This window comes from Notolabrus celidotus, chromosome 7 (assembly GCF_009762535.1).
Source record: "Notolabrus celidotus isolate fNotCel1 chromosome 7, fNotCel1.pri, whole genome shotgun sequence".
In the NCBI taxonomy this organism is placed as follows: Eukaryota; Metazoa; Chordata; class Actinopteri; order Labriformes; family Labridae; genus Notolabrus; species Notolabrus celidotus.
The window spans coordinates 36,015,598-36,039,753 of NC_048278.1; the positions used below are offsets into that span (position 1 = coordinate 36,015,598).

At 41.5% G+C, this 24,156-nt stretch overlaps 2 protein-coding genes across 3 annotated transcripts; one reads left to right on the forward strand and one right to left on the reverse strand.

Moving 5' to 3' along the window:
* Positions 1-8,263: 8,263 nt before the first annotated feature.
* Positions 8,264-18,063, reverse strand: wdr83os (WD repeat domain 83 opposite strand). Its single transcript, XM_034688667.1, has 4 exons — positions 17,868-18,063; positions 14,624-14,729; positions 13,958-14,055; positions 8,264-8,656 (listed from the first exon to the last, which is right to left on the reverse strand). The coding sequence occupies exons 1-4, from the start codon at positions 17,924-17,926 to the stop codon at positions 8,590-8,592; spliced, it is 330 nt and encodes a 109-aa protein (XP_034544558.1). The 5' UTR covers positions 17,927-18,063; the 3' UTR covers positions 8,264-8,589.
* Positions 18,064-18,145: 82 nt separating this feature from the next.
* On the forward strand, positions 18,146-22,375 carry wdr83 (WD repeat domain containing 83). Of its 2 annotated transcripts, none has more exons than XM_034688666.1 (10): positions 18,146-18,313; positions 18,969-19,079; positions 19,214-19,334; positions 19,453-19,558; positions 19,678-19,726; positions 19,898-20,024; positions 20,331-20,398; positions 20,590-20,698; positions 21,640-21,754; positions 21,932-22,375. In XM_034688666.1, exons 2-10 carry the CDS (start codon positions 18,977-18,979, stop codon positions 22,085-22,087), a joined length of 954 nt encoding a protein of 317 aa, XP_034544557.1. In that variant the 5' UTR covers positions 18,146-18,313; positions 18,969-18,976; the 3' UTR covers positions 22,088-22,375. The 2 variants fall into 2 exon arrangements, with proteins under 2 accessions (XP_034544557.1, XP_034544556.1); XM_034688665.1 differs by having other exon boundaries at positions 18,146-18,299.
* Positions 22,376-24,156: the final 1,781 nt, after the last annotated feature.

Consider the following 24,156-nt stretch of genomic DNA (forward strand, 5'->3'; position numbering starts at 1 on the left):
TGACCGAGGCTTTCCCACGGTAATCACTGGATCAAGGATTCTCCTCCTCCTCCTCCTCTCCTCATCCATGTTGTCTTTCTGGTCCTCTGAAAACCTCTGACCTGTTGACTCCAGGCCTGGCTCCGCTCATCATGACTTTGGTTTGTTGTTGTAGTTAAGTGAAATACGATCTGGTGATAACAAAGAGTGTTTTATTCTGAAAATTAACCGGATGACCTGACTTCCTGTCCCGCTCCATCTGCTCTGTTGAGATTGATGCGGCGTGTTCCGGCATCCGGCACAAATAGAAGTCTTGTGTATCTGATCCGGAGGGCTCTGACCTGCAGGATCAGAGACGGAGCCGGAACGCAACAGAGAGGATCCAGTGGAAGTTAACACATTGACTAGAATAGAAACCTATCAGATTCAGTGCTGTGCTGCTCTTGTGGAAGTCTTGTGTTAGAAGTCACCACATTGTTAGTCCTGCAGAGTGGACCACCTCCATGGTTTAAATCCTCTCAGCACTGTCTGCAGCAGAGCATCAGAGCTGAGCAGATGGTGGCGCACATTAGTATTCAAGCATTCTCTTTAAGACAGTTCTCCTCTGATACCTGTGCCTTACTATACTGGTGCAAATTTGCATCCAATTTCAGATCCTTTAAGCCCTGGGAGTCGTGAAGTTCTGTAATGGGGCCTCCATGGATCAGACCTGATTGTCCAGCAAATCCTGCAGATGCTCGATCAGACTGAGATCTGAGGAATTCGGAGGCAGAGTGAACACCTCAAACTCACTGTCCACCTTCTGCCACAGCTCCATGCTCCAGTTGTAGGAGCTTTCAGAGGTGGACACCCTGACCGGTCTGCAGCTACACAGCCGCAAACTCAACTAACTGGGGATGCATTGTGTGTTCTGACTCGTAGCTCTTGGATGGGACCACACAGACCAGCCTTTGCTCCTCGTGTTCATCTGTGAGCCTTGGCCACCCTAGGACCAATTTGGCAACTTCTGACCCCTGCAGACTGAGAACACCCCACAAGCTGCAGTTTTGGAGATGCCCTGGCCCAGTCGTCTAACCATCACAGTTTGGGCCTTCGTCGCTCTCATCCTTACTCTCATCATATCATCTTCAAGGACAAAATGTTCACCTATCAGCAGACATAATGTTCTGGCTGATCGTGCATGAACAGACCATATAAAACACTTAATGTATCATGAATCGACACTTGAAAATAGTTCTGAATCTGTCTTCCTTGCTCTCAGTTCACTGCAGCTCTTTCCTCCTCCTCTCTCTCTCCCTCTCTCTCTCTCTCTCTCTCTCTCTCTGGTGTCATCAGTCCTTTCACAGAAATGTGTCTTTAAGAGAGAGAGAAAAGAGATTAAGAAGCGAATGGAGAACTATTGAGATCATTTAAAGAGATAGTCGTCTGAGGCTGCAGGACCAATGTCACAGGGATCTGACTTTGTGTCTTTCTTTAAATTCCACATCAAGCCGAGCTGCAGCCTCCAAATACTCTGCTGAGCACGCTAACGTTTGAATGTGTGCAAGTGTTAGCACTTCTGTACCGCTTTTAAGTCTTTGGGTATTGTGTTATGGTCCAAAAGTCTTTCCAGTGTGTGTGTGTTTGTGTTTGTGTGTGTGTGTGTTTGTGCAGGATAGCCAGAATCAGCATCTTCCCACCAACAGTGCTGTTGTTCACGTCCAATAATAACACCTTGCTCCTGAAAATTAAAGCCTGTGGCCGTACACTCTCCCTCACACAAACACACACAAACACACACACACACACACACACACACACACACGCACACTGGGTAATGAAACATTGCAGAGGTTGAACACAGTTTAACCTCATTTGAGGACACAGAGAGAGCAACCCCGGCTGTTATCCTGCAGGGACTCAGTGGAGTTTTGTATAAACATGCACAAACACATGTCCACACACATGCAAACACACACACTATGCATACACACACATTATGCATACACACACACACACACACACACAGGCAGGCTGCAGTGTTAATATCCAATCTAGAGTAGTGAACACTTCACATCTTAACAGTGTGGTCAAAGTGATCATCAGAGTAGAACGAGGCCTGGAGGTCAGGGTGAAGCTGAGGTGACTGGGGGGGGTGATGCAGTTTGAAACTGATCCAAACAGGTCCCATGAGCAGCCGCACTTAAAGAGATTTACTTCATACAATGTGTACTCTCCTCCAACAGTACATCCATTCTGGTTCACACCCTGGTCACCTCCCGCCTAGATTACTGCAACTCCCTTCTTTTTGGTTTGCCTGACAAATCCATCCATAAACTTCAACTGGTTCAGAATCCCGCTGCCAGCATCCTCACCACAACCCCCTCCACCATCCACATCACACCTGTCCTGCAGCAGCTCCACTGGCTTCCCATTAAATACTGCATCATCTTTAAGATTCTGTTTCTCACTTTCAAGGCCTTCAACAACTTAGCTCCTCAGGACCTCATTGAGCTCCTCCATACAAAAATACCCACCCTACTGTAGTCTCAGGTCCTCCTCTTCCACCCAACTCACCCTCCCACCTGATCGCTTGACCACCATGGGGTCGAGAGCCTTCAGCCACTCGGCCCTTTGCCTCTGGAACTCTCTCCCCCAGGACTTACAAAATTCCACCTCTCCCACCACCTTCAAATCCCGCCTAAAAACTCACCTTTTCCACCAAGCCTACTCGCTTTAATCTGTCTCTATGGGACTGGAATGACTTCACTTTCACTTTTCTAGTATTGCGTTGTTATTCTGTTGTGTTTATTTACAGTTGAGTGTTGTTTTTTTACAGTTGGTATGTTGTAAGGTGACCTTGAGTGTCCAGAAAGGCGCCTATAAATAAAACATATTATTATTATTGTCAACATTTTGGGTTAAAGAGATTTAAATCTTTCACTTGGACACTTGGACACTTGGAACAACAGCTGTCTGGCGGTCCTGCTGTGTGTCACGTTCTGAAAATGCAGCCTTTGACGGACCAGAGAGCAGATCTGGTGGAAGTCTAGTCAGAACGAGCAGTGGCATGGTTTGACTCAAGGTGTGGCATTCATTTATGCCTGTTTAAGTTACTAACAGTTCTAATGCTTTACATACTACTCTCCACGTAGAGTTTGACCTTTGACCTCCATTAAGCTAGAGAGGGCTGACAGAGTTTGACTTGAGCTGTTCATTTAAGCAGAGGGTTTTAGAGTTAGCTGGTGATGTGGACTGAAGCTACTCTGAAAGAGCAAGAACAACAAAAAGGAGTCGCCACACTTCATTGATCTCCTCTTTTTTTTCCCTCTGTTGTTATTCGACACCACAGGCCTGAAATACACACTTCTAAACACTGGAACCAAAAACATGGATCAATATGGAGAACTGTCAGAGCGAGGTTTCTTCCTCATAGTCAGCCGGTGCATTAACGGGTCTGCTGCCTTTCACAAGGGCACCTCAGCAGCTCTCCAGCTCCCAGTTTAAGCTCTGTACTGACCCTTAACAAGTCCCCCCTTCCACACACTGAGCTCCTCATGCCCTGAGAACAAAGACTGGATCACATGAAAAACATCAGAGTACTCTATTTAAATCCAGCATTGCTTTATTTTCATTTGCACATAGCTACATTTTATTAATATAAATGTACCAGTTTGACCAGATTTCATCATACTGCTATACAGGATTCAGGATTCACTGCATGTCTTCCCCCGCTCTCCACTCCCAATATTTCCTGTCTCTCTTCAGCTGTCCTATCCGTTATTAGGCGAAAATGCCCATATATATATATATAACTGCAGTTCCTCGAGTGTCCACTAGAGGCTGGCTCCAGAATTACCGGACACCACATACACACCAATTCAAAAAAGCCTGTTTGTTTACAGCCTGGTACAAAAAACAAGTGTAGTCTGGATAGCTCATTTCTTGATCGGCACACACTGTACGGGGGGTGAATTTTCTCATAACACGGCAATTTCAAAGATATTAAGATTACCAGTCTTCCAATGAGAGGCACAGCTGACTTGATTGACAGGCGGGAACACTGTAGCTTGTTGTCTAGGAGGCTCAAAGCCCGCCTCTTTACCTCACACTCGCTCGACAGCAGTTATGTTGAGTTCAACATTTCCAATATGGCTGCCGCCGCCGATTGGCCTCAAAACAGCGCTTCAGAAACAGATGGATGACGTCTTATACAGTCTATGAAGGAGACCTGCTCTAGTAGATATTAGAGGCTCATTCTAAGATACAAAAGCGAAATATATTTTATCTTTAGGTGATGCTAAGTGCTTCTAAAAATGACACACTGTACCTTTAAGTGAGGCGCTATAACATGCACAGTATTGTCTATTTATCATTATTCAGGTGTAGTTTGTTTTGTGGTTTTCATTCTCTGCTGGGTCAAACTTCATTGGGACTCAAAAGCTTGTTCTAGATTTATATCTTGTGCTTTTCCACCCTGCCGTTAAATGTGGCAGAAACAGCTTCATTATGAACAGACGAACTAATCAGATCCTGTACTCATGTTGTCTCCTCACGTTTCATTAGAGACTCACTCGTTTGTGAAGCTGCTGTGCCCTCTAGTGTCGGAGTGAGAGGGAGGCCTGTTTCCCTGCAGTCTGACCCAGCAGAGCAGAATATGGAGATCACATTTAATTAAAGAATCGCCTCCAGCCCGTCACCCACTGAACTCCAGATCGACACTCAGCAAACTGTGACAGCTTTTAATATCCAAATTACGCAGCCCACCGATCAATTCAGACGATAGCTGCTGACTCAGATAAATTCAATATCCTCTCCTGTGATAGCAATCAACAACAAACGCAGCATTATGACTCCTTTAAAAATAACAACAATGGGATGAAAGGAAGAGAGGGAGTAGGCAGCGTGAGTCAGGACCAAATGAGCAGAAAATCCAGAGCGGTGTGCTGAAAGTGTGGCTTCAGAGTGCAGACCAGCAGCTCTATGTGTGTGTGTGTGTGTGTGTGTGTGTGTGTTTGTGTGTGTGTGTGTGCAGCAGAGCCCAGCCCGAGGGGTCGTGAGTTATATGTCACTATATCAGTGTCACATGCAGCTGACTCTCCAGCTTCATGTCCATCATCAGCACACACACACACACACACACACACACACACACACACACACACACACACACACACACACACACACACACACACACACACACACACACAGCACTTAATGCTTAGTGTGTGTGGTGGAGGAGAAAGAGCAGATGGGAAGCTGGAGTGTGTGTTTGAGCGTGCATGTGTGTGTGAAGTTGAGGGGAGACTCACACCAGATTATGTGAGATCTATAAAACCTGAATGTGCACACTCAAAGCTCAGATGAGGAAGGTTCCACACACACACACACACACACACACACACACACACACACACACACACACACAAACACACACACACACACACACACACACACACACACACAAACACATACGTCTTCAGGAAAGAGACCACAACTGTCTCATTCCTAACATCCATCCACTCCTGACCCAGAGACAACATCAGAAGAGTGTGACCTGGGCTAAGGAGAAGAAGAACTGGACTGTGGCCCAAGGTGTGAAGATTTGGGGTGCCATGTCATCTACTAGTGTTGGTCCACTCTGTTTGATCAAGTTCAAAGTCCACACAGCGTCTATTAGAGCACTTCCATCTGCTGACAAGCTTTAAGGAGACGCTGATTCCCTTTCCCTGCAGGTCTCAGCTCCTGCCCACAACGCCAAAACTCCCACCACATGGTTTACTGGCCATGATACCTCTGTGCTTGATCGGCCAGCCAACTCTCCTATATAATATTGAGTGTATAAATAAATGTACTTTTCAGAAGTTGGACATTTCTGTACCATAAATCCTATTTGATTGATCTTAGCACATGTTATGGATTTCTGATCTGCATGAGCGAAAAGCCAATGTTAGAAAAAGGCTTAAAATATTTCACTTTTCATGTAATTGATATTGAATTAATGGAAGTTTGTCATTTTGAATGAAACTACAAAGTAAAATACGTTTTTTCCACTTTTATTTTTCAAATTTGTTGAAATGCACTTTTATTTTGAAAGGATCTTTCCCTACACGAGTGTAATTCAGGCCCTGAATGAAGGTAAGAGGATAAATCCATCTTGCAAATTTTTTTTTTAAGAATAAGACTTCAATCTCACAAACCATCTTTTGCTGACCTAAGTGAGACTTTTAACTTACATTTTTAATATCAATGCCTAAATTCTGACTTAACCCTGAAAAATGTGGCTTTATTTTAGATACTGGCCCATTTTTCCAAATTCAACTTAATTCCAGAGAAATCTGAATTTTCAGGTTGCCTCCATGTGACTTGCATATCCAATACTTTATTACAAGTTCATGTTCTGGTCTCATTGGATGCTCTTTAAGTATTTATGAACCCTGGAACACTATCACCGGGTGATTTTTACCCAAGAAAACGAATTTATATGTTTTTCATTATGTTGCATTTGTCTGAGTTTCATGGGTCCCTGGGTAGCTTCAGCATCGTCTTTGACGTCTTTGAAGGCGTGGGTGTTTCCCTATTCCAAAACCAACTGTTCAGGTGATTTTCACCCTTTTTTGTTTCTCTCTCCTGAAGCTGTTTGTGTGTGAAGGAGACTGTGCCTTCATCAGAGGAAATCTCAAATGTCCCAGGAATAGGTGGACCGAACAGCAAGTTTCCAGTTTCATCATTTTTTGTTTTGGGAATTTTTGGTCCCGAATTCCAAATTTTTCAGTAATTTTGGAGCATTTTTATAGGGTCCCACGATGATACATTATTTTTCATTTTGTTAGACATGGCACAGTTTAAAATAAAATAACACTACTCTAATTTGTCATGTATTGTCTTATTTTGATATATTTTAAAGGTGACATATCATGCAAAATGGACTTTTTAATGGTTCTCTACCTGAAATATGTGTCCCTGTCTACAAACCCCCCGAGAATGAAAAGAACCCATTCTGCCCCTGTTCTGATTTCTCCACCTTTCTGTAAATGTGTGCTGAAACCAGCCGTTTCAGACTTCCGTGTTTTTGTTACGTAACAACAATATCCGGTCTGTAACAGGAAGTCAGAGCTCCGAGCTTGTTTAGCCCATAGACTGTATAAAATAATACTGAATCCCTCCTCCGTTTTTCATTACCTGCACACATGTGTGCTAACAAGGAGCTTAGGAGGGAGGCATGCTAGTTGTAGGCTGTCTTAATAAACACAAAGGTCGGTTTTACTCCCCACGTCTGCAGATTTGAAGATCTAGTGGATGATTTTTATTTATCATGGATAAGTGCTAGCGCTAGTTAGCATTGCTTCATAGCTACATGTCGTAGCTGTAGCTGTGTACCAAGACACACGTCGACATACTGATAAATAAAACAACAAGAAACACAGAATCTGTGACCAATCCTTCAGAAAGGTCCTGCTACAGGCGCCTCTCCGTCAGGATCAGATTCTGGATCAGATTCAGAGGGTTGAAGTAAAGCGATCTCTGAGCAGCCGTGTATATTCAGCCAACATGTAAACATTAGATCAACGTGCCGGAGAGCCGAGGCCACACCCACTTCCTGAGGGGGCGTGGTCAGAGAGAAAACAGTGTTCTGAGGAGGACTGAAGAAGAGGGGTTTTCAGGCAGACCAAAATCTGATTTCAAAGTGTTTTTTTGAGCATAAACTTTAAAGACATGTTTTGGGGACCTCTTAGATACAATATGTCACCTTTAAGTACTTTGTATTGGGTATATTATATCGGGTAAAACCTGGCGTTAGTGATGGTTAAATTCAGATTAAAAGAACATTTTCAACATCTGCTTTTTCACTTTTTCAAATTTTACTTTAATTGTGTAATTTTTAAAATGCTATAGCTGTGTATAACCATTCTAGCTTGTGTGGGTTGTAAAGACAAAGGTAAATAAAAACAGTATTCAATGAGGGAAGTTGTTTATACTTCTTATAAACCAACTACACCTTTTCATGTGTTTTTTTCAATCTGCCTTTTTGTTTATTTGATCTGTATTGTAGTCTCCCTGAGTGCTGACACTAAATGAATTCTACTCATGAATAAGGTTACAGAATAACATTTACTAGACAACTTTACTTAAAGCTCATCATTGTTTTCTTTAGCTTTCCAGACACTTCCTAAGTCTGTCTGATGCTTCTACATGGACACAAACCTGAGCTGGAAGTCGACACAAACAGTACTTAAAGGCTGAAAACAAGTTCATGATGCAGGTTTAAATGTCATGTGAGCATGGGAAAGAAAGAGTATCACTCTCTTTAAAACAGTACAACTTTATTTACGACCTCCTGCAACAGATCAGCAAAACAGAGAGCAACATTTTCATCAACAAACAAATGTAGAAAAGGTTAAAAAAAGAGGAACACATCAGAGTGCAGTCGAAGAACATTTGATCTCTTGGTCTTGATGCAGTGTCCATCTGCTTTCTCTCTCCTCCTCCTCCTCCTCCATGTCTGTCTTATTATCCTCCTCTCTGTCTCTGTTTTTCCTCCACAATGGCCGGAGGGCCAATCAGTTGTTTCATCATTAACTCAAACATACGCAATTTCACTTCCTGGCTCTTCTGCGATTGGATCCTAGGTTACCATGGCGGCGACATCGGCTGTGGGTTCTGGAGGTATGACATCACGACCGCTGAGATGGAGAGCCTGCGGGAGAAAGAGGGGAAACGTCAACACGGGAGGAGTTTCTGTGAAGTGTCTGGATGGAGTCGCTCTGAGGGGATCTTTGTGTCTTTACAGACGTCTGATCTTTTTAAATCGACTCTTCATTTTACTGTTTCATTGTCTGCCTGATATCGGCTTTTATTTTAGATCCTATTCATCATTTATTGTTGTCTGTGTTTTTATTACAGTCAGCTTTGTTTATCTGTGTCTTTTATTTACAAGCAGCTCCAAACCAAGTCGCACATGAGGGAAGGGAAGTAAGGGTCGACTGATTATTGACCTTGGGCGATTATCTGTATCAGCCAGTGTGTTTTCTTTTTACCTCCACATGCTTCGACTACAAACTTCCTGCAGTCTTCCTCAGAAGAGTCACGTGATGCGGCGACGTCAGCTGATTTAAAAGAGGTTTGGTCGTCCTACCTGGCTGGACGACCACGCCCCCTTTTTGTCCATCGTCTTAGGACAGCATCATTCCGGTCAAGGTTAAAAGAAAACACACCGGTGTAGTAACAAGAACTGTCTCCACTATGTCCTGGAAGTTTAACTGGTCACTCTTGTATAAGATGTGATGATGCTAAAAGTCTTTTAAAACACAGCTTGTGTTGGAGTTTCTCATATCCCGAATTCTCAATTTTGACACATATTTTCATCTTTACCATAAATGCACATCTGTCTCCTGAACTACTTAGAATCAGGATCAATATCCGCCCTGAAAACCAACATCAGTCAACCACTTAAAGCTGGGGTTGGTCGTCAGATTTAGATCCACTTTTTGTCATACTGGTTAGAATGATCTTTATGTCCTGATGGTAATCAATACATGATGTGTTCTTAAAAAAGAGTGAGAAAAAGCTGCTATCTACAGCCGGAGTAAACCTGGGAAAACACCAACCAATCATCGTTTTTGGGGTTCAATTTTTTAAACCAATCAAATCCTGTCCTGCCGTTCTGCCCGCCTCCTGCGCGTACATTTCCCCAGCCTCCTGCCTCTACTTCCCCTGACTCTATTTCCTGCCCCTCTCCCTCGACCTCAGGCCTGTCCCCTCTGACCCGATGAGGTGCTTTGCTCAGGACTGTAGTCCGGATCAGAGTCTAAAAAGCTCTCACCAACAAGCAAAAGAACTAATGACATTTAGTAAGTCCTACAGAAATGTAGATGTACTGTAGCGTCCGTCCGGACTCTGTAGTGATGACGAGCCGATTGGTGAACACGTTGATCTTTAATAACCGGTCACTGTCGGCCGTGATCACGCCAACCAACAAAACAACAATCAATGTTTGAATGAATGAAGAACTTCTCCTCTTGTCTCTCCTCTCTCCCGCTCACACACTCTACACCTCTCCTGATGCCTTCACTGACTGTCAACACTGTAGGAATTAAGAACATCTACACTGAACAGGTTTAACAAACAGTAGAGCTGTTACAGTATTATATATGTGTTATAACTTTTCTCCTGATATCGTGTCACCAGTACAACTGGATAATGCTAGCATGCTAGTTGTGAGTGCTAACAGCAGCCATGTTTGTTTGTGTTTTTAACTTTCACTATGAGAATGTTTTGAGGAGGACCGGTTTTGAATCAGTCACCATCATATGGTCATGAATCAGTGGCGCTCGTGCATGTGAACGGGGGGGCGTCGTTTTGAGTCCTGAAGACATGCTACATTCAAATTCATGCTAGTTTTCCAAGACTACCAACCCCAGCTTTAACCCAGGTGTAGACCAATAACTCTTCAGTAGCTCAGTAGGGACTTGGCTTGGGAATCGGAGGGTCGCCGGTTCAAGTCCCAGAGTGGACAAAGTTTGGCAAGTTAACTGGTGGCTGGAGAGGTGCTGGACCAGGTGCCCTTGAGCAAGGCACTGAACCCCCAACTGCTCGGGTGGCGCCGGTTGATGGCAGCCTCCACACTCTGACATCTCTCCTAAGCATGTCCATTGCATGTTAGTGCATGTTTGAATGTATAACAAAGAACTGGAGTGAAAACTTGAATTTCCCCCATGGGGATTAATAAAGTACTTGTACCTGTACCTTCCCTTCTGACCTAGTATTTCTGATTCAGGAATAAAACTTTGCATTTGCTTCCTCTAGCTGGAACAGGATCGCAAACTGAAGCTGAAACACACCCAACATAACTCCCTCATGTCTGCAGGCACCGCTCTGTCCTCCTGTATCATCACTCACCTCTGTTTAACGCCACAGCGATACTTACATCACATCTTGGCAACTGACGAATGTCCTGAAACTGGCCTTGAACCAGAGTGTTCAGTTCATGGTCTAACATTAAACGCTGAGCCAAACATTCTGCGTTACCACAACACGAGGGCATCAAGCTCGTCTTTATTGTCTTTATGCAACCTCATCGAGACGCTGGCGCAGGAAGGTATCCTCCTCATTGGGAGTCTGTCTGCGAGGCCTGGACGGCTGCCCTGTCGTAGTAGTCTTTTATAAGCAAATGGAAATGTCCCACCTCTGGAGGTCAGACGGTTAAAAGCTTTTGGACATTAGAGCTGGCTCATCTCAGCCCCCCCCCCCCCCGGTGGCAGACAGTCGTGAGTCTAACCTGCAGTTTGAAATCTGCATAATTCAAGACTTCAACGTAAACACACACGGAGCGCTCTGTGACCGGAGGACGGGGCGACTCCTGGTTCTCAAAGGTCCAATCAAGGTTTTAAAAGAGAGCACACACACTCCTCTGAGAGACGCAGGAGGAGCTTTAATAGTTTCCGGTTATCTAAAGCTTTGAATCGTCTCCAGCTTTTAGATTTCACAGAGCTCAAATAAACATTGAAAGTGTCCCCTCTGCTGCACTTATTTCATCCGCTTTATCTTTCCCTCCAGTCTCCTTCAAGTAACCCTTCACTACAGCACTTCTGATAAATTGCAGGGCGGTTCTGAAAGCAGGAATCAGGTAGTCTTTTGGTTATTTCAATACTTATAATAATACTAATACAACTAATAATTGATAGGACTATAATACAAAAAACAGAGGTGTGGAGGGAGTAGATGTCTGGTGGTTTTGAGGTGGTTTTTAAAGGAGTGAAGAGAGTCAGAGTTGCTGAGTTTGGAGGGAGAAAGTTCCAGAGAGTTGGTGCAGCGATGGCAAAGGCCCTGTCCCCCAAAGTGCAGTGCTTGGTCTTGTTAATGGAGGATGAAGAGATTAGCATCTGAGGATCTGAGGCGGCGAGGTGGGGAGTGGTGTCCAATGAGGTCTGACTTAGATAATCAGGGATCAAAATGAAACATGTTTTGGAACTGCAGCTTTGGGTTTCTTCATCAAGCAGCTAACTGGTTTTGGTTTTGCCACTGGCAGTGTCTGATAACGTGGAGCGTCTAAGAAACAGCTGCTTCATCGCTCTCTCTTTAAAGCCTGATGACTCTATTTATAGAAACAGTCACCAAACCTGTGGGGAACTTGGAATTTTGGAAATACTCCAAATTGGAAACTTTCCATGGGAATTGAGGGAAATATCCAAGCATAAATATTTGTTTTGTTATAAGCAGACATGCAGGACACTCTGGACTAGTGGTTTTGATTATTTATTCCAAGGCTGTGGTGTTGAAGAGGTCTAATGCAAACACAACAACACAAACTTCTTCTGTTTTGTGTTGATAGCAGTGATGGGTCATGATTTTGAAATGCTCAAATATTCATTAACTTCCAGAAAAATCTAGAGTCGTTCCATCATTTTCTCCTCTGCCTGGTTGTAATACAGTATTCCCACCAGACGGTGGCTACAGAGCGTCTTAAAGCTGTTTACTAACCGTATTAGGAACAGGAGAAGAAGAATGCTAGCTACATTAAATAGCAAGAGAAGAAGAAAACATTAGCAACAGTCGCTGGAAATAGGTTAGCAGTGGTGTGAGATTCAGAAAAATTCAGAGAAATTTTCTTTTAGCCCTGGACTGCATTATTGTCACTATGACCATTGTTTGAGAATCTTTTTTTTTTATTTCATGTATTAATTTTATTTTATTTATTTATGTATTTTATTGAATTTTTATGATTATATAGCATTTTTTTTATGTTTTCATTTAAAGGTGACATATCATGCAAAATGGACTTTTTAATGGTTCTCTACCTGAAATATGTGTCCCTGTCTACAAACCCCCCGAGAATGAAAAGAATCCATTCTGCCCCTGTTCTGATTTCTCCACCTTTCTGTAAATGTGTGCTGAAACCAGCCGTTTCAGTTTTCAGTGTTTTTGTTACGTCACAACGCCATCCGGTCTGTAACAGGAAGTCAGAGCTCGGAGCTTGTTCAGCCCATAGACTGTATAAAATACAACTCAACCCCTCCTCCGTTTTTCATTACCTGCACACATGTGTGCTAACAAGGAGCTTAGGAGGGAGGCATGCTAGTTGTAGGCTGTCTTAATAAACACAAAGTTCGGTTTTACTCCCCACGTCTGCAGATTTGAAGATCTAGTGGATGATTTTTATTTATCATGGATAAGTGCTAGCGCTAGTTAGCATAGCTACATGTTCGTAGCTGTTTGCCAAGACACACGTCGACATACTGACAAATAAAACAACAAGAAACACTAAATCTGTGACCAATCCTTCAGAAAGGTCCTGCTGCAGGCGCCTCTCCGTCAGGATCAGATTCTGGATCAGATTCAGAGGGTTGAAGTAACGCGATCTCTGAGCAGCCGTGTATATTCAGCCAACATGTAAACATTAGATCAACGTGCTGGACAGCCGAGGCCACACCCACTTCCTGAGGAGGCGTGGTCAGAGAGAAAACAGAGTGTTCTGAGGAGGACTGAAGAAGAGGGTTTTTCAGGCAGACCAAAATCTGATTTCAAAGTGTTTTTTTGAGCATAAACTTTAAAGACATGTTTTGGGGACCTCTTAGACCAATATATATTGATGAAAAAAGCGTGATATGTCACCTTTAAAAAAAAAAAATTCTGGTATTTATCTGATTTTATTGTATTTTTTTAATCTTATTTTATTTATATTGTGTACTTTCTTGTATTCATCTGATTCTATTGTAATTTTTAAAATCCTATTTTATTTTATTATTTATTTCCTGGTATTTATCTGATTCTATTTTATTGAAATGATTATATTTTCTTTATTCATCTATTTTCTGGTATTTATCTGATTTTATTGTATTGATTTAATTTTTGATTTTTGACTGGTGGTTTCAAAGAGAGCGATGTCACAGATGTTCCTGGAGTAAATAGAGGTTACCCTAATGAACTTGTCTTTCTGTAACGCTCAGCTCAGTAATTATGGAAACATTAAATTATGAATGCATGAACACACGGTACTCACATGAAGCTGCTCATCATCTGTTTGGTGTCCTCTGAGCTTCTGGAGTTTGCAAAGCTGATGAAAGAGCAGTAGACGGCAATCCAGGCACACCACTTCAGCTGAAACACACACAAACAACAACAACATCAGGTCATGTGTCAGACCAACACAGAAGAAACAGGCTGAGTGTATCTTTGGAGAGAGATGACGACACAGGAGAGAGTTTGACGACACATGACTCAGCAAATTCATGATAAGCTTCCATCATCCAGTGTTTTGATGAGTGTTTACTGACTCTAACTCTCTGATTCTCTTGTGCTCTGAGAAAGTTGAGAGAGTAGTCGTGGGTATAAAGAGAGAGGAGAAACTTCTCAGTGGATCCAGAGAAAGTCAATTAAACAAACGATCTCCTGTTCCACTGAGAGGCCGCTCGGGCCTGCTGATGTCCCCTCTTTGTTTCCTTTTTTGTGTCCACAGTACCCAAAGTCAAAAGCTGCCCTTCATCCTTTCATCTAAAAAGGTGAGTTTACCTTTAATCTTCTAAATGGACTGACTGGGCTGGACCAAGGTCTACCATTCATCCCCTTATTGTGGACACACACACATAAAACCTCACAGAGGCAGAGGATCAGGGAGAGGTGGGAGTCACAGTGTGTGTGTGAGTGTGAGAGAGAGTGTGTAGGTCACCTTCAGCATCAGCCCACACATGCTGAAGATCATGCCGAGCAGGTTCATGTAGTCAGGCGTGGGGTCCTCCAGGGTGGGGTTGGACTCTGTGCTGGGGGGTTTGTATCTGCAACAAACAACCAAAACAAACAATGAGGTGTTGTTGATTTAGAGGTCAGATCTAAGGCTGCACCACTGACTCTATGTCCCTTTAACAATATCAAATGTCATGATTGTTGAACAGCTTTTCACTCAGCCTGCTTTGGAAGTTGAATTGGGAATTGAAGAGTCATAATGAGACCCAACACACGGCCCACATGTGTGAGAATATCACCTTCATTCCCAGTGCTTTCATACATAGATAATTCAAACTATTCTGCACTTCTGTATATATTTTATTAGAGTTTAATTTTATTTCTATCATTTAAATATAATTTTTACTATTTTATTTTAAGTATTTTATCTATATTTCATTTTATTTTACTTAAATATCATTTTTATTTTTATTCGTATTTATATCTTATTTTATTCCTTCTTTCAATTAATATTTTAAGGGCTGCACGGTGGTGCAGTGGGTAGCACTGGTGCCTCACAGCTAGAAGGTTCCTGGTTTGAATCCCCGGCCGGGCGGGTGCCTTTCTGTGTGGAGTTTGCATGTTCTCCCCGTGCATGCGTGGGTTCTCTCCGGATACTCCGGCTTCCTCCCACAGTCCAAAAACATGCTCACCAGGTTAATTGGTCACTCTAAATTGCCCCGTAGGTGTGAGTGTGTGCGTGAATGGTTGTCTGTCTCTCTGTGTTAGCCCTGTGATGGGTTGGCGACCTGTCCAGGGTGTACCCTGCCTTCCGCCCGAAGCCAGCTGGGATAGGCTCCAGCCCCCCCGTGACCCCTAACGGGATAAGCGGTCAAGATAATGGATGGATGGATGGACTTTCTTACATGTTGTTTATAAGAGCACACTGTAATAGTTGAATTAACTCTCCTCTGGCTCCTTGTTTCTTTTAGATCTGATTTTAAAGTCATTTTACTTATTTTTAAAGCTCTTAACATCCTTACTCCTCCTGAGATCAGCCAGCTCTATCTGTGTTTTTTTTAAATTAAAATTTATTTCAAATCATTTTAACAAAGCTTTTATTTTGTAGCAACTGCTCTACTTTTTAATTAATGTTTTCAGAAATTGATTTAATTTAATTTCACAATTTATTTGTTTTATTTTTAATTATTTTTGACAAGTATTTATTTTAATTTTTTTTAAGTTTAACTGATTTTAGTTTACTCCTTCATTCTTTTTGAAAATCTTTATTACCGCCTTGATTTTATTTCCTTCTTTAAAGGTGACATATCATGCAAAATTGACTTTTTAATGGTTCTTTACCTGAAATATGTGTCCCTGTCTACAAACCCCCCGAGAATGAAAAAAATCCATTCTGCCCCTGTTTTGATTTCTCCACCTTTCTGTAAATGTGTGTGAAACGAGCCGTTTCAGACTTCAGTGTTTTTGTTACGTAACAACAATATCCGGTCTATCACGGAGTCAGAGCTCGGAGCTTGTTCAGCCCATAGACTGTATAAAATAATACTGAATCCCTCCTCCGTTTTTCATTACCTGCACAAATGTGTGCTAACAAGGAGCTTAGGAGGGAGGGATGCTAGTTGTAGGCTGTCTTAATAAACACAAAGGTCGGTTTGACTCCCCACGTCTGCAGATTTGAAGATCTAGTGGATGATTTTTATTTGTCATGGATAAGTGCTAGAGCTAATTAGCATAGCCACATAGCTATATGTTCATAGCTGTAGCTGTAGCTGTGTACGAAGACACACGTCGACATACTGACAAATAAAACAACAAGAAACACTAAATCTGTGACCAATCCTTCAGAAAGGTCCTGCTGCAGGCGCCTCTCCGTCAGGATCAGATTCAGAGGGTTGAAGTAACGCGATCTCTGAGCAGCCGTGTATATTCAGCCAACATGTAAACATTAGATCAACGTGCTGGAGAGCCGAGGCACATCCACTTCCGGAGGGGGCGTGGTCAGAGGGAAAACAGAGTGTTCTGAGGAGGACTGAAGAAGAGGACTTTTCAGGCATGCCAAAATCTGATTTCAAAGTGTTTTTTTGAGCATAAACTTTAAAGACATGTTTTGGGGACCTCTTAGACCAATATATATTGATGAAAAATGCGTGATATGTCCCCTTTAAAACATTTCATCATCATCTTTCTTGTCTTGATCTTTTACTATTTATTGATCGCTGTATCTCTTCTATCTGTTTGTGCTGCATGTACTCTTATACATGAAAGGTGCCTTACAAATAAAGCTGCATTGGATTGCATTAGCTAAAATAACTGAGTTTCTATTGTACCCCTACTTCCCTTTGTATTGTATTCATTACCTGTGAGTGTGACATATCTCTCCTGAACCCAAGATACATCCAAAACTCAGTTTAATCATCACTAAATGGTCACCAATTAATCTAAGGTAAGCAGACAGCTGTCTAAAGCTTCATTTGACTGCATAAAAAAGCATGTTCAAAACACCCAGGCCTCTATTTAACAGGTAGTATGTCCATACCACATGCTGAGTGATTTTTGCATCAACTACAAATGCTCATATTGCACTATCAGTAAATGTGCAGGTTAATGTTCAGCCCTAAGCTGCATTATACCTTGATTGAAATGCAACCAAACTTGGGTTTTTAAAGGCCACTATTTGCTCTCCTTTAGCCAATTGTCGTTCAATGGGTGAGGGGTCTAAGCTCCATGCAGGATGGGAGAGTTTCTCCACTACATTATGGGCCTGTTTTTGTATATTTGAGGCACTGATATACCAAAACAACAAATTGCCTTAAGCTCACTGTTGTCACAATGTTATAGGCACCTTATCACATAAGATATCCACGTGTTAAAACAAAGAAGACTTCACCAGAGGGATTACAACAAGACAGAGACAGTGGTTTGGTCACTGAGGGTCACAACTGAGGAAGGGGGCAATAAGGGAATTAAACATTGACAGGAAACACACTATCTCTACACATCTGAGCTGCTACTAATTAACTGACAGCCTATGCTAACTTTAAAATATAGTGTAACTTATAATTATTTGTTAGTAACTCGTTGGTGTTTAAACCTTTCAGCTACATTTAACACACCTCCTGTTAATCCCTTTAAGCTTTACCCGTGAAGTGTGTTAAAGGTTAGCTAGTTAGCCGTCACCGTTAGCCTCTTCCATGTAGAATAACTCCTCTCTCTCTCCCTGAAACACTCACCTTAATATCTTATTCTGTCGCCTTGGGTCCGACATGTTGTTGGAAGACATATTCGACATGGAATAAATCTCCTGTTGTCACCAGTTATAGAGAAATGTAGATTCAGATGACAGAAAGACAGCTGATGAGGCTCCTCATGAATGGAGATGGGGGCACAGGGGGAAGCACATCCGGGGAATTTCAGAATAAAAGCGTCAGGGATTCCGTTGTATGATATGTGACGGGTGGTTTTACAGAGATGAGGGTTCGGGCTTTTATTTTGAAGGGACTCTTTTTTTCCCATGGTGCATTGCGCTTGTTGGGAAACAGGAAGTTACAGTGAATGGAGAAAACCATTGATGATAGAAACGTGTGATTTATATTAACTTCTGCACGAATTTAAACATGTTTTCAGCCTGGAAACTCTTATTAATCAGGTTGGATAACTTATAAGTGAGTATATGGAGGTAAAGATCTGCTGCAAGTAGGAACTGTTAGCTTTTAACTTATTTACTGCTAGGTTAACCACTGAAATTAAGCTTAAAACACCATTTAAAGACCATTATTTTCATCTGTAACTTCATTTTTTGCCATTTAAGAGGGCTTAATATGTATATTTGTGCTAGTGGTGCAGTATATATTCATTTTCTAGCTTTATTTATTTAAAACGTCTGGCCATTACTGTAATGAAGCACAATAAAGATTAAAAAATATTAAAATAAATACACAATAATACAGTCAGAGGTCTAAATAAGGGATCAAGGTGTGTAGAGTTTGCAAATTGTCAAGGTTTTTAATTTAAAATATTTCTTGGTGTTGTTTTAAGTTTGTTAACTTTCATCCACACATTTGGATGACTTGTTTAGGCATAATAATAATTTTATTTTACTTTGTTTCCCTCTTTTCATCCACTAAAACACTTCATTAGATTTTAAGGCAAGCCCCAAAATTATATTTTTTATATTTACAAGCAAATAAGTTTGGTATTTTGAAGCATAAATATTGTAATAACAAAGACTTTGCAGTAAATAATGTATTCAAATTTACAGAATTACACAATATCAATGTATTAAAGGCGATGGGAAGTTGTTGACCTTCTTTATGCTTTGTTTTCCTGCACAGTTTTTGTCATGTCGTTCCCTGAACCCAAACCTGAGGCTCCTCAGCTTCCCCAACACCTGCTCAAGACCATCGACTGTCAGCAGGGAGCCATCAGGGCTGTTCGCTTCAATGGTGAAGATATTTATCATGCTGTTTGTCAGACTTTTGACACGGCTGCAGCTTGTTCATCATGCAAAACATTTGGATATCATATTTGAAATGTTGTACATCTCACACCTCCCTCTGTCTCATGTCTGCATGCTCAGCTGATGGGAACTACCTGCTGTCTTGCGGCAGTGACAAATCTCTAAAGCTGTGGAGTGTGAGCCGAGGGACTCTGCTCAAAACGTACAGCGGCCACGGATACGAGGTCCTGGATGCTGACAGGTGATGGACATGTCAAGACTTTCTTTTTTGCAATGAAACAAAAGTGCCTTAAAGGTGTGTTTAAGACGTGTTCACCCCCTGTATGATTTTTAAAAGAGGTGTGTTTTTGTTTGAACAGCTCGTACGACAACAGCCTGATTTGCTCGTGCAGCTCTGATAAGACGGTGATCCTGTGGGACGTCGCTACGGGACAGGTCACACGCAAACTCAGAGGACATGCTGGGGTCAGTTCTGCAGATTCAGATTACTGTTTTCTCCTCTTAAAATTCTCTGTGTGTTTCTTCTTACGTCAGTTTTTGCTTTTTTCAATGTTTTAAATTCATTTAAAAATGTCTACTTACAGAAAGTCAACTGTGTCCAGTTCAACGAGGAGGCAAGTGTCATGTTGTCTGGTGAGTTCATTCAGAAAATATTCTTATAACACAAAATACATCATTCATTTATTGGAGAGTCATCCTCTGTAATAATTAAACTCTATATTTATATCATATGTTAAACTTCCCATCTAGACTTCTCCTGAATGTAAATCTGATCTTGTTTGTGTGTCTGTTGTCTTCTTCCAGGCTCCATAGACGGGACAGTCCGGTGCTGGGACACCAGGTCCAGAAGATTTGAGCCCATCCAGATCTTAGACGAGGCTCGGGACGGCATCAGCAGCCTGAAAGTCGTACAACACGAGCTACTGACCGGGTCAGCACAGTCACGCATGAGGCCATGAAAACAGAGAGCTGATGTTAACATTTTATTACATGGCTGTCTTAAATACTTGATTCTGATTGGTTGGTACTCTAAAGCGACAGTCTATTTCTCAACAGCACACCTTTATTTACTTATTGATCACAACTTACTGACATAGCAGATGTCTTAGATTTCAGTAGATTGATTTGAAGTTGAATCAAAGTTCTGTCATTACTTTATTTACCTTTCCATTTGTTGATTTAGGATTTAATTTGAGACTTTAAGGTGCCATATTTGAAAATATTCTCTTGTTTTCAGGTCAGTGGATGGCAGAGTGAGGCGCTATGACCTGAGGATGGGACAACTGCATGTTGACTTCCTCAGCAGTAAGTCATTTTTATGTAGTCATAAAGAGTACAAAGAATAACAACCAACTGCTATAGTAGAAGATGTAATGGTAACATAATGACTTTAGAAATGTTTGTTTACAATCAGGGAAATGCCACTGAGACGCTGTAACTAACACTAAAAAGGGAGACCAGGATATAACTTGTGTGTATATTTGTGTGTGTTCCAGGTCCCATCACATGTGTGTGTTTCAGTCAGGACGGTCAATGCACTCTGAGCTCCAGTCTGGACTCTACAGTCAGGTTACTGGACAAGAGCACCGGGGAGATGCTGGGAGAGTGAGTACTGTTGGGTCTTTTTGTGCAAAGTCAGGACTCAGTCAGAGTCCTAAAGTCTGCATCACTTTAATATTTCTAATCTATGAGTGTGTTTCTGTTCTCAGTTGAAGTCTTACAGTTTACAAGATTATCTTCAGGAAAAGCATCATTGACCAGCACAGTTGAATCAGAGAGCTTTATTCTTCTTCTCAGAGTCATAGAGTAATGAGCAGTTCTGCAGAAAAACTGAACTATCACACATGAAGCATGGCATTTCCAGTCTTTTATCAGAGGCCTCCCTTCGCCGTCATCCACCTTAATTAAACGCAAATTAAACAGAATAAAATGATGAAACAGTAGAGCAATAAATCATTATATAGGGGTTTAGAAAAGAAAGAAAGAAAGAAAGAATAATAATCAAATACATGAATGAATAAATGAATGAATGAATGAATAAATAAATAAATACAAGACAAATTAATTAACTGATTAATTATAAAATAAATAAATATTAATATAAAAAACAAATACAATTAAAAAAAAAAATGTAAAAAGAAAAAAAAAAGGCATTAAATTTCAATAAAAAGATTATTAGAAGAAGATGACATCACATCAGAGAAAATAGAAAAGAATAGATTAATAACATTAAAATATTAAATGGAAAAAGAAATAATAAAACAATAAACAGTCAAAATAAATTAATTAATTCAAATAAATTAATAAAATAAATTAAAAAGAAATTAAAAGCATATTAATAGATGAATTCACATAGAAGTGAGTTTTAAGCAGAGTTTTAAATGTCACTGCAAGCCTTATCTCCTTCATCTCAAAGTGATTTATAATATAAGTACGTCAAGCCTTCATTAACACAGTGCTAGGTATTCAGTCTGTTCTAAAATACACTGTTATAGAATGTTGTGTGTGTGTGTGTGTGTGTGTGTGTGTGTGCTTGTTTCCCTCAGGTATACAGGACACAAGATGAAGGGCTATAAGCTGGACTGCTGCCTCACCAGTAAAGACACACACGTCCTGAGCTGCTCCGAAGACGGACACGTCTACTGCTGGGACCTGGTGGAGGTCAGTGTTGTGTTTGTTTTTATTGTGCATTTAAAACCACAGAGGTAGGATGTGTATAAAAGATGGAATTAGCGTGCAAACATAAACCTACAGGGTGCAGAAACATCCAGTGTACTTCAATTCAAAGTGTGTCTTCAAATCTCAGTCAAATATTTGATTTTCTTTTATCCCCTCCAGGGATCTTTGTCCTTGAAGATACCCGTCGGGAAAGCCGTCGTCCAGTCGCTGTCCTTCCACCCCTCTGAGACCTGCCTCCTCACAGCCATGGAGGGGCGTGTCCAGGTGTGGGGGGCGGAGCCAGAGGAGACAGAAGAGGATGCTATGGCCACATAGAGATGATGAAAAAAAGTGACATTACACATTTTTATGCAGGACATATTTGATGGATCATATGAGGACACATGGACGCACGGTGATGATGCAGGTCGTTGTGACTGCTAGGTTTGTCTCTGTTGAGACAAATGCTGAACAGACAGCTGATGTGATCATTAGGAAATAAGTTGTGTTCAACTTTTGGTTTACAGATGTTTATTTTCTGCATCTGAATTGTGTTTTGCAAGAAACTACATGAAACATACTTTTTGTACAGAATCTTTAATAAACATTTTCTTGTGTAAATTACACGCCACAAGTTATTCCTCCATTTCAGCCACTGTTACCATAATAACTTCATCAGTAATCAATCATTTATAACTGCTTTAGTAATAATAATAATAATGAATTTTAATTATCACGCACTTTACATTTGGAGCAAATCTCAAAGTGCTACAGGGCATAATAACTCAACTCAACTCAACTTTATTTATAAAGCACTTTAAGAACAACAGCTGTCGGACACAAAGTGCTGTACAGAGACATAATGGATAAAAACAAACAATAAAATCATAAAATCAATAAGAACAATAAGATAAATTAAAGTTAAACAATAAAAAATAAAAAGGCACTAAAACATGAGCAGGGTCTCATGCTGAGTCGAAAGCCAGGGAATAAAAATGGGTTTTAAGACGTGTTTTAAAAGTGGACAGTGAAGGGGTTTGTCTGACGGCTAAAGGAAGATCGTTCCACAGTTTGGGAGCAGCGACAGAAAAAGCCCTACCCCCCCCTGAGCTTCCGCTTGGACCTCGGTACCTCCAGGAGCAGCTGATCAGCTGACCTGAGGCACCGAGCAGGGGCGTAGAGATGGATCAGCTCAGAGAGGTAGGGCGGGGCGAGACCATTTAAAGATTTAAAAACAAATAAAATAATCTTAAAATGGACTCTAAAATGCACAGGCAACCAGTGGAGGGAGGCTAAAATGGGCGTTATGTGCTCCCTTTTACGTGCTCCAATTAAAAGGCGAGCGGCTGCATTCTGGACCAACTGGAGACGTGCGAGGGAGGACTGACTGATTCCTAAATAAAGTGCATTGCAGTAATCCAGCCGGGATGTGACAAAGGCATGGATTACTGTTTCAAAGTGCTGTCGTGCAAGGAAAGGCTTCACCTTTGCCAGCTGCCTAATGTGAAAAAAACTGGACTTTACTATAGAGCTGATCTGCTGATCCATCTTAAAATCACTGTCAAGCTTAAAACCCAAGTTTGAGACTTTCGACTTAAAATAGACGGCCAAAGGGTCCAGATCAACCGGAGGGAGTTCACAAGGGCCACTGGGACCAAACACCATCACTTCTGTCTTTTTTCATTGAAGTTTAGAAAGTTCAAAGCCATCCATGCTTTGATGTCTTCAAGGCACGCAAGAAGTGGTGAGAGGGAAAAGGCATTTTTCTTTTTCAGCGGCACATATATTTGACTGTCATCAGCGTAGCAGTGGAAGGAGATGCCATGCTTTCTCAGCATGGAACCCAGAGGCAGTAGATACAGTGAGAACAGCAGTGGACCTAAAATGGACCCCTGTGGAACCCAATACAGAAGCGGAGCTGAGTCAGAAACAGAGCTTCCAATGCGTACACTCATAGACCTGTTGGACAAATATGATTTGAACCATTCAAGTGCGGTACCACAGATGCCCACTAGTTGGCTTAGCCGAGCCACTAGGATACTGTGGTCCACCGTGTCAAAAGCCGCAGTTAGGTCCAAAAGGACAAGGATGACATGGTCACCAGAGTCATTTGCCAGGAGGATGTCATTACAAACTCTTAACAAAGCCGACTCAGTGCTATGGCGTGTTTTAAAACCAGATTGAAAAACTTCCAAGACTTCATGCTCGGGGCAGTAAGAATAAAAACAGGGTTAAAAACAAACAGTAAAATGCAGGCACTTGTTAAAAGCACTGTGGAAGGTCAGATAAAACTATGGATAAAACCAGGAAAATAAAAACTAGGAAAAAGCCCTCTGAAATAGGAACGTTTTTAGTCCCTTTTTAAAAGAGTCAATAGTCTGTGGTGCTCTCAGGTGGTCAGGGAG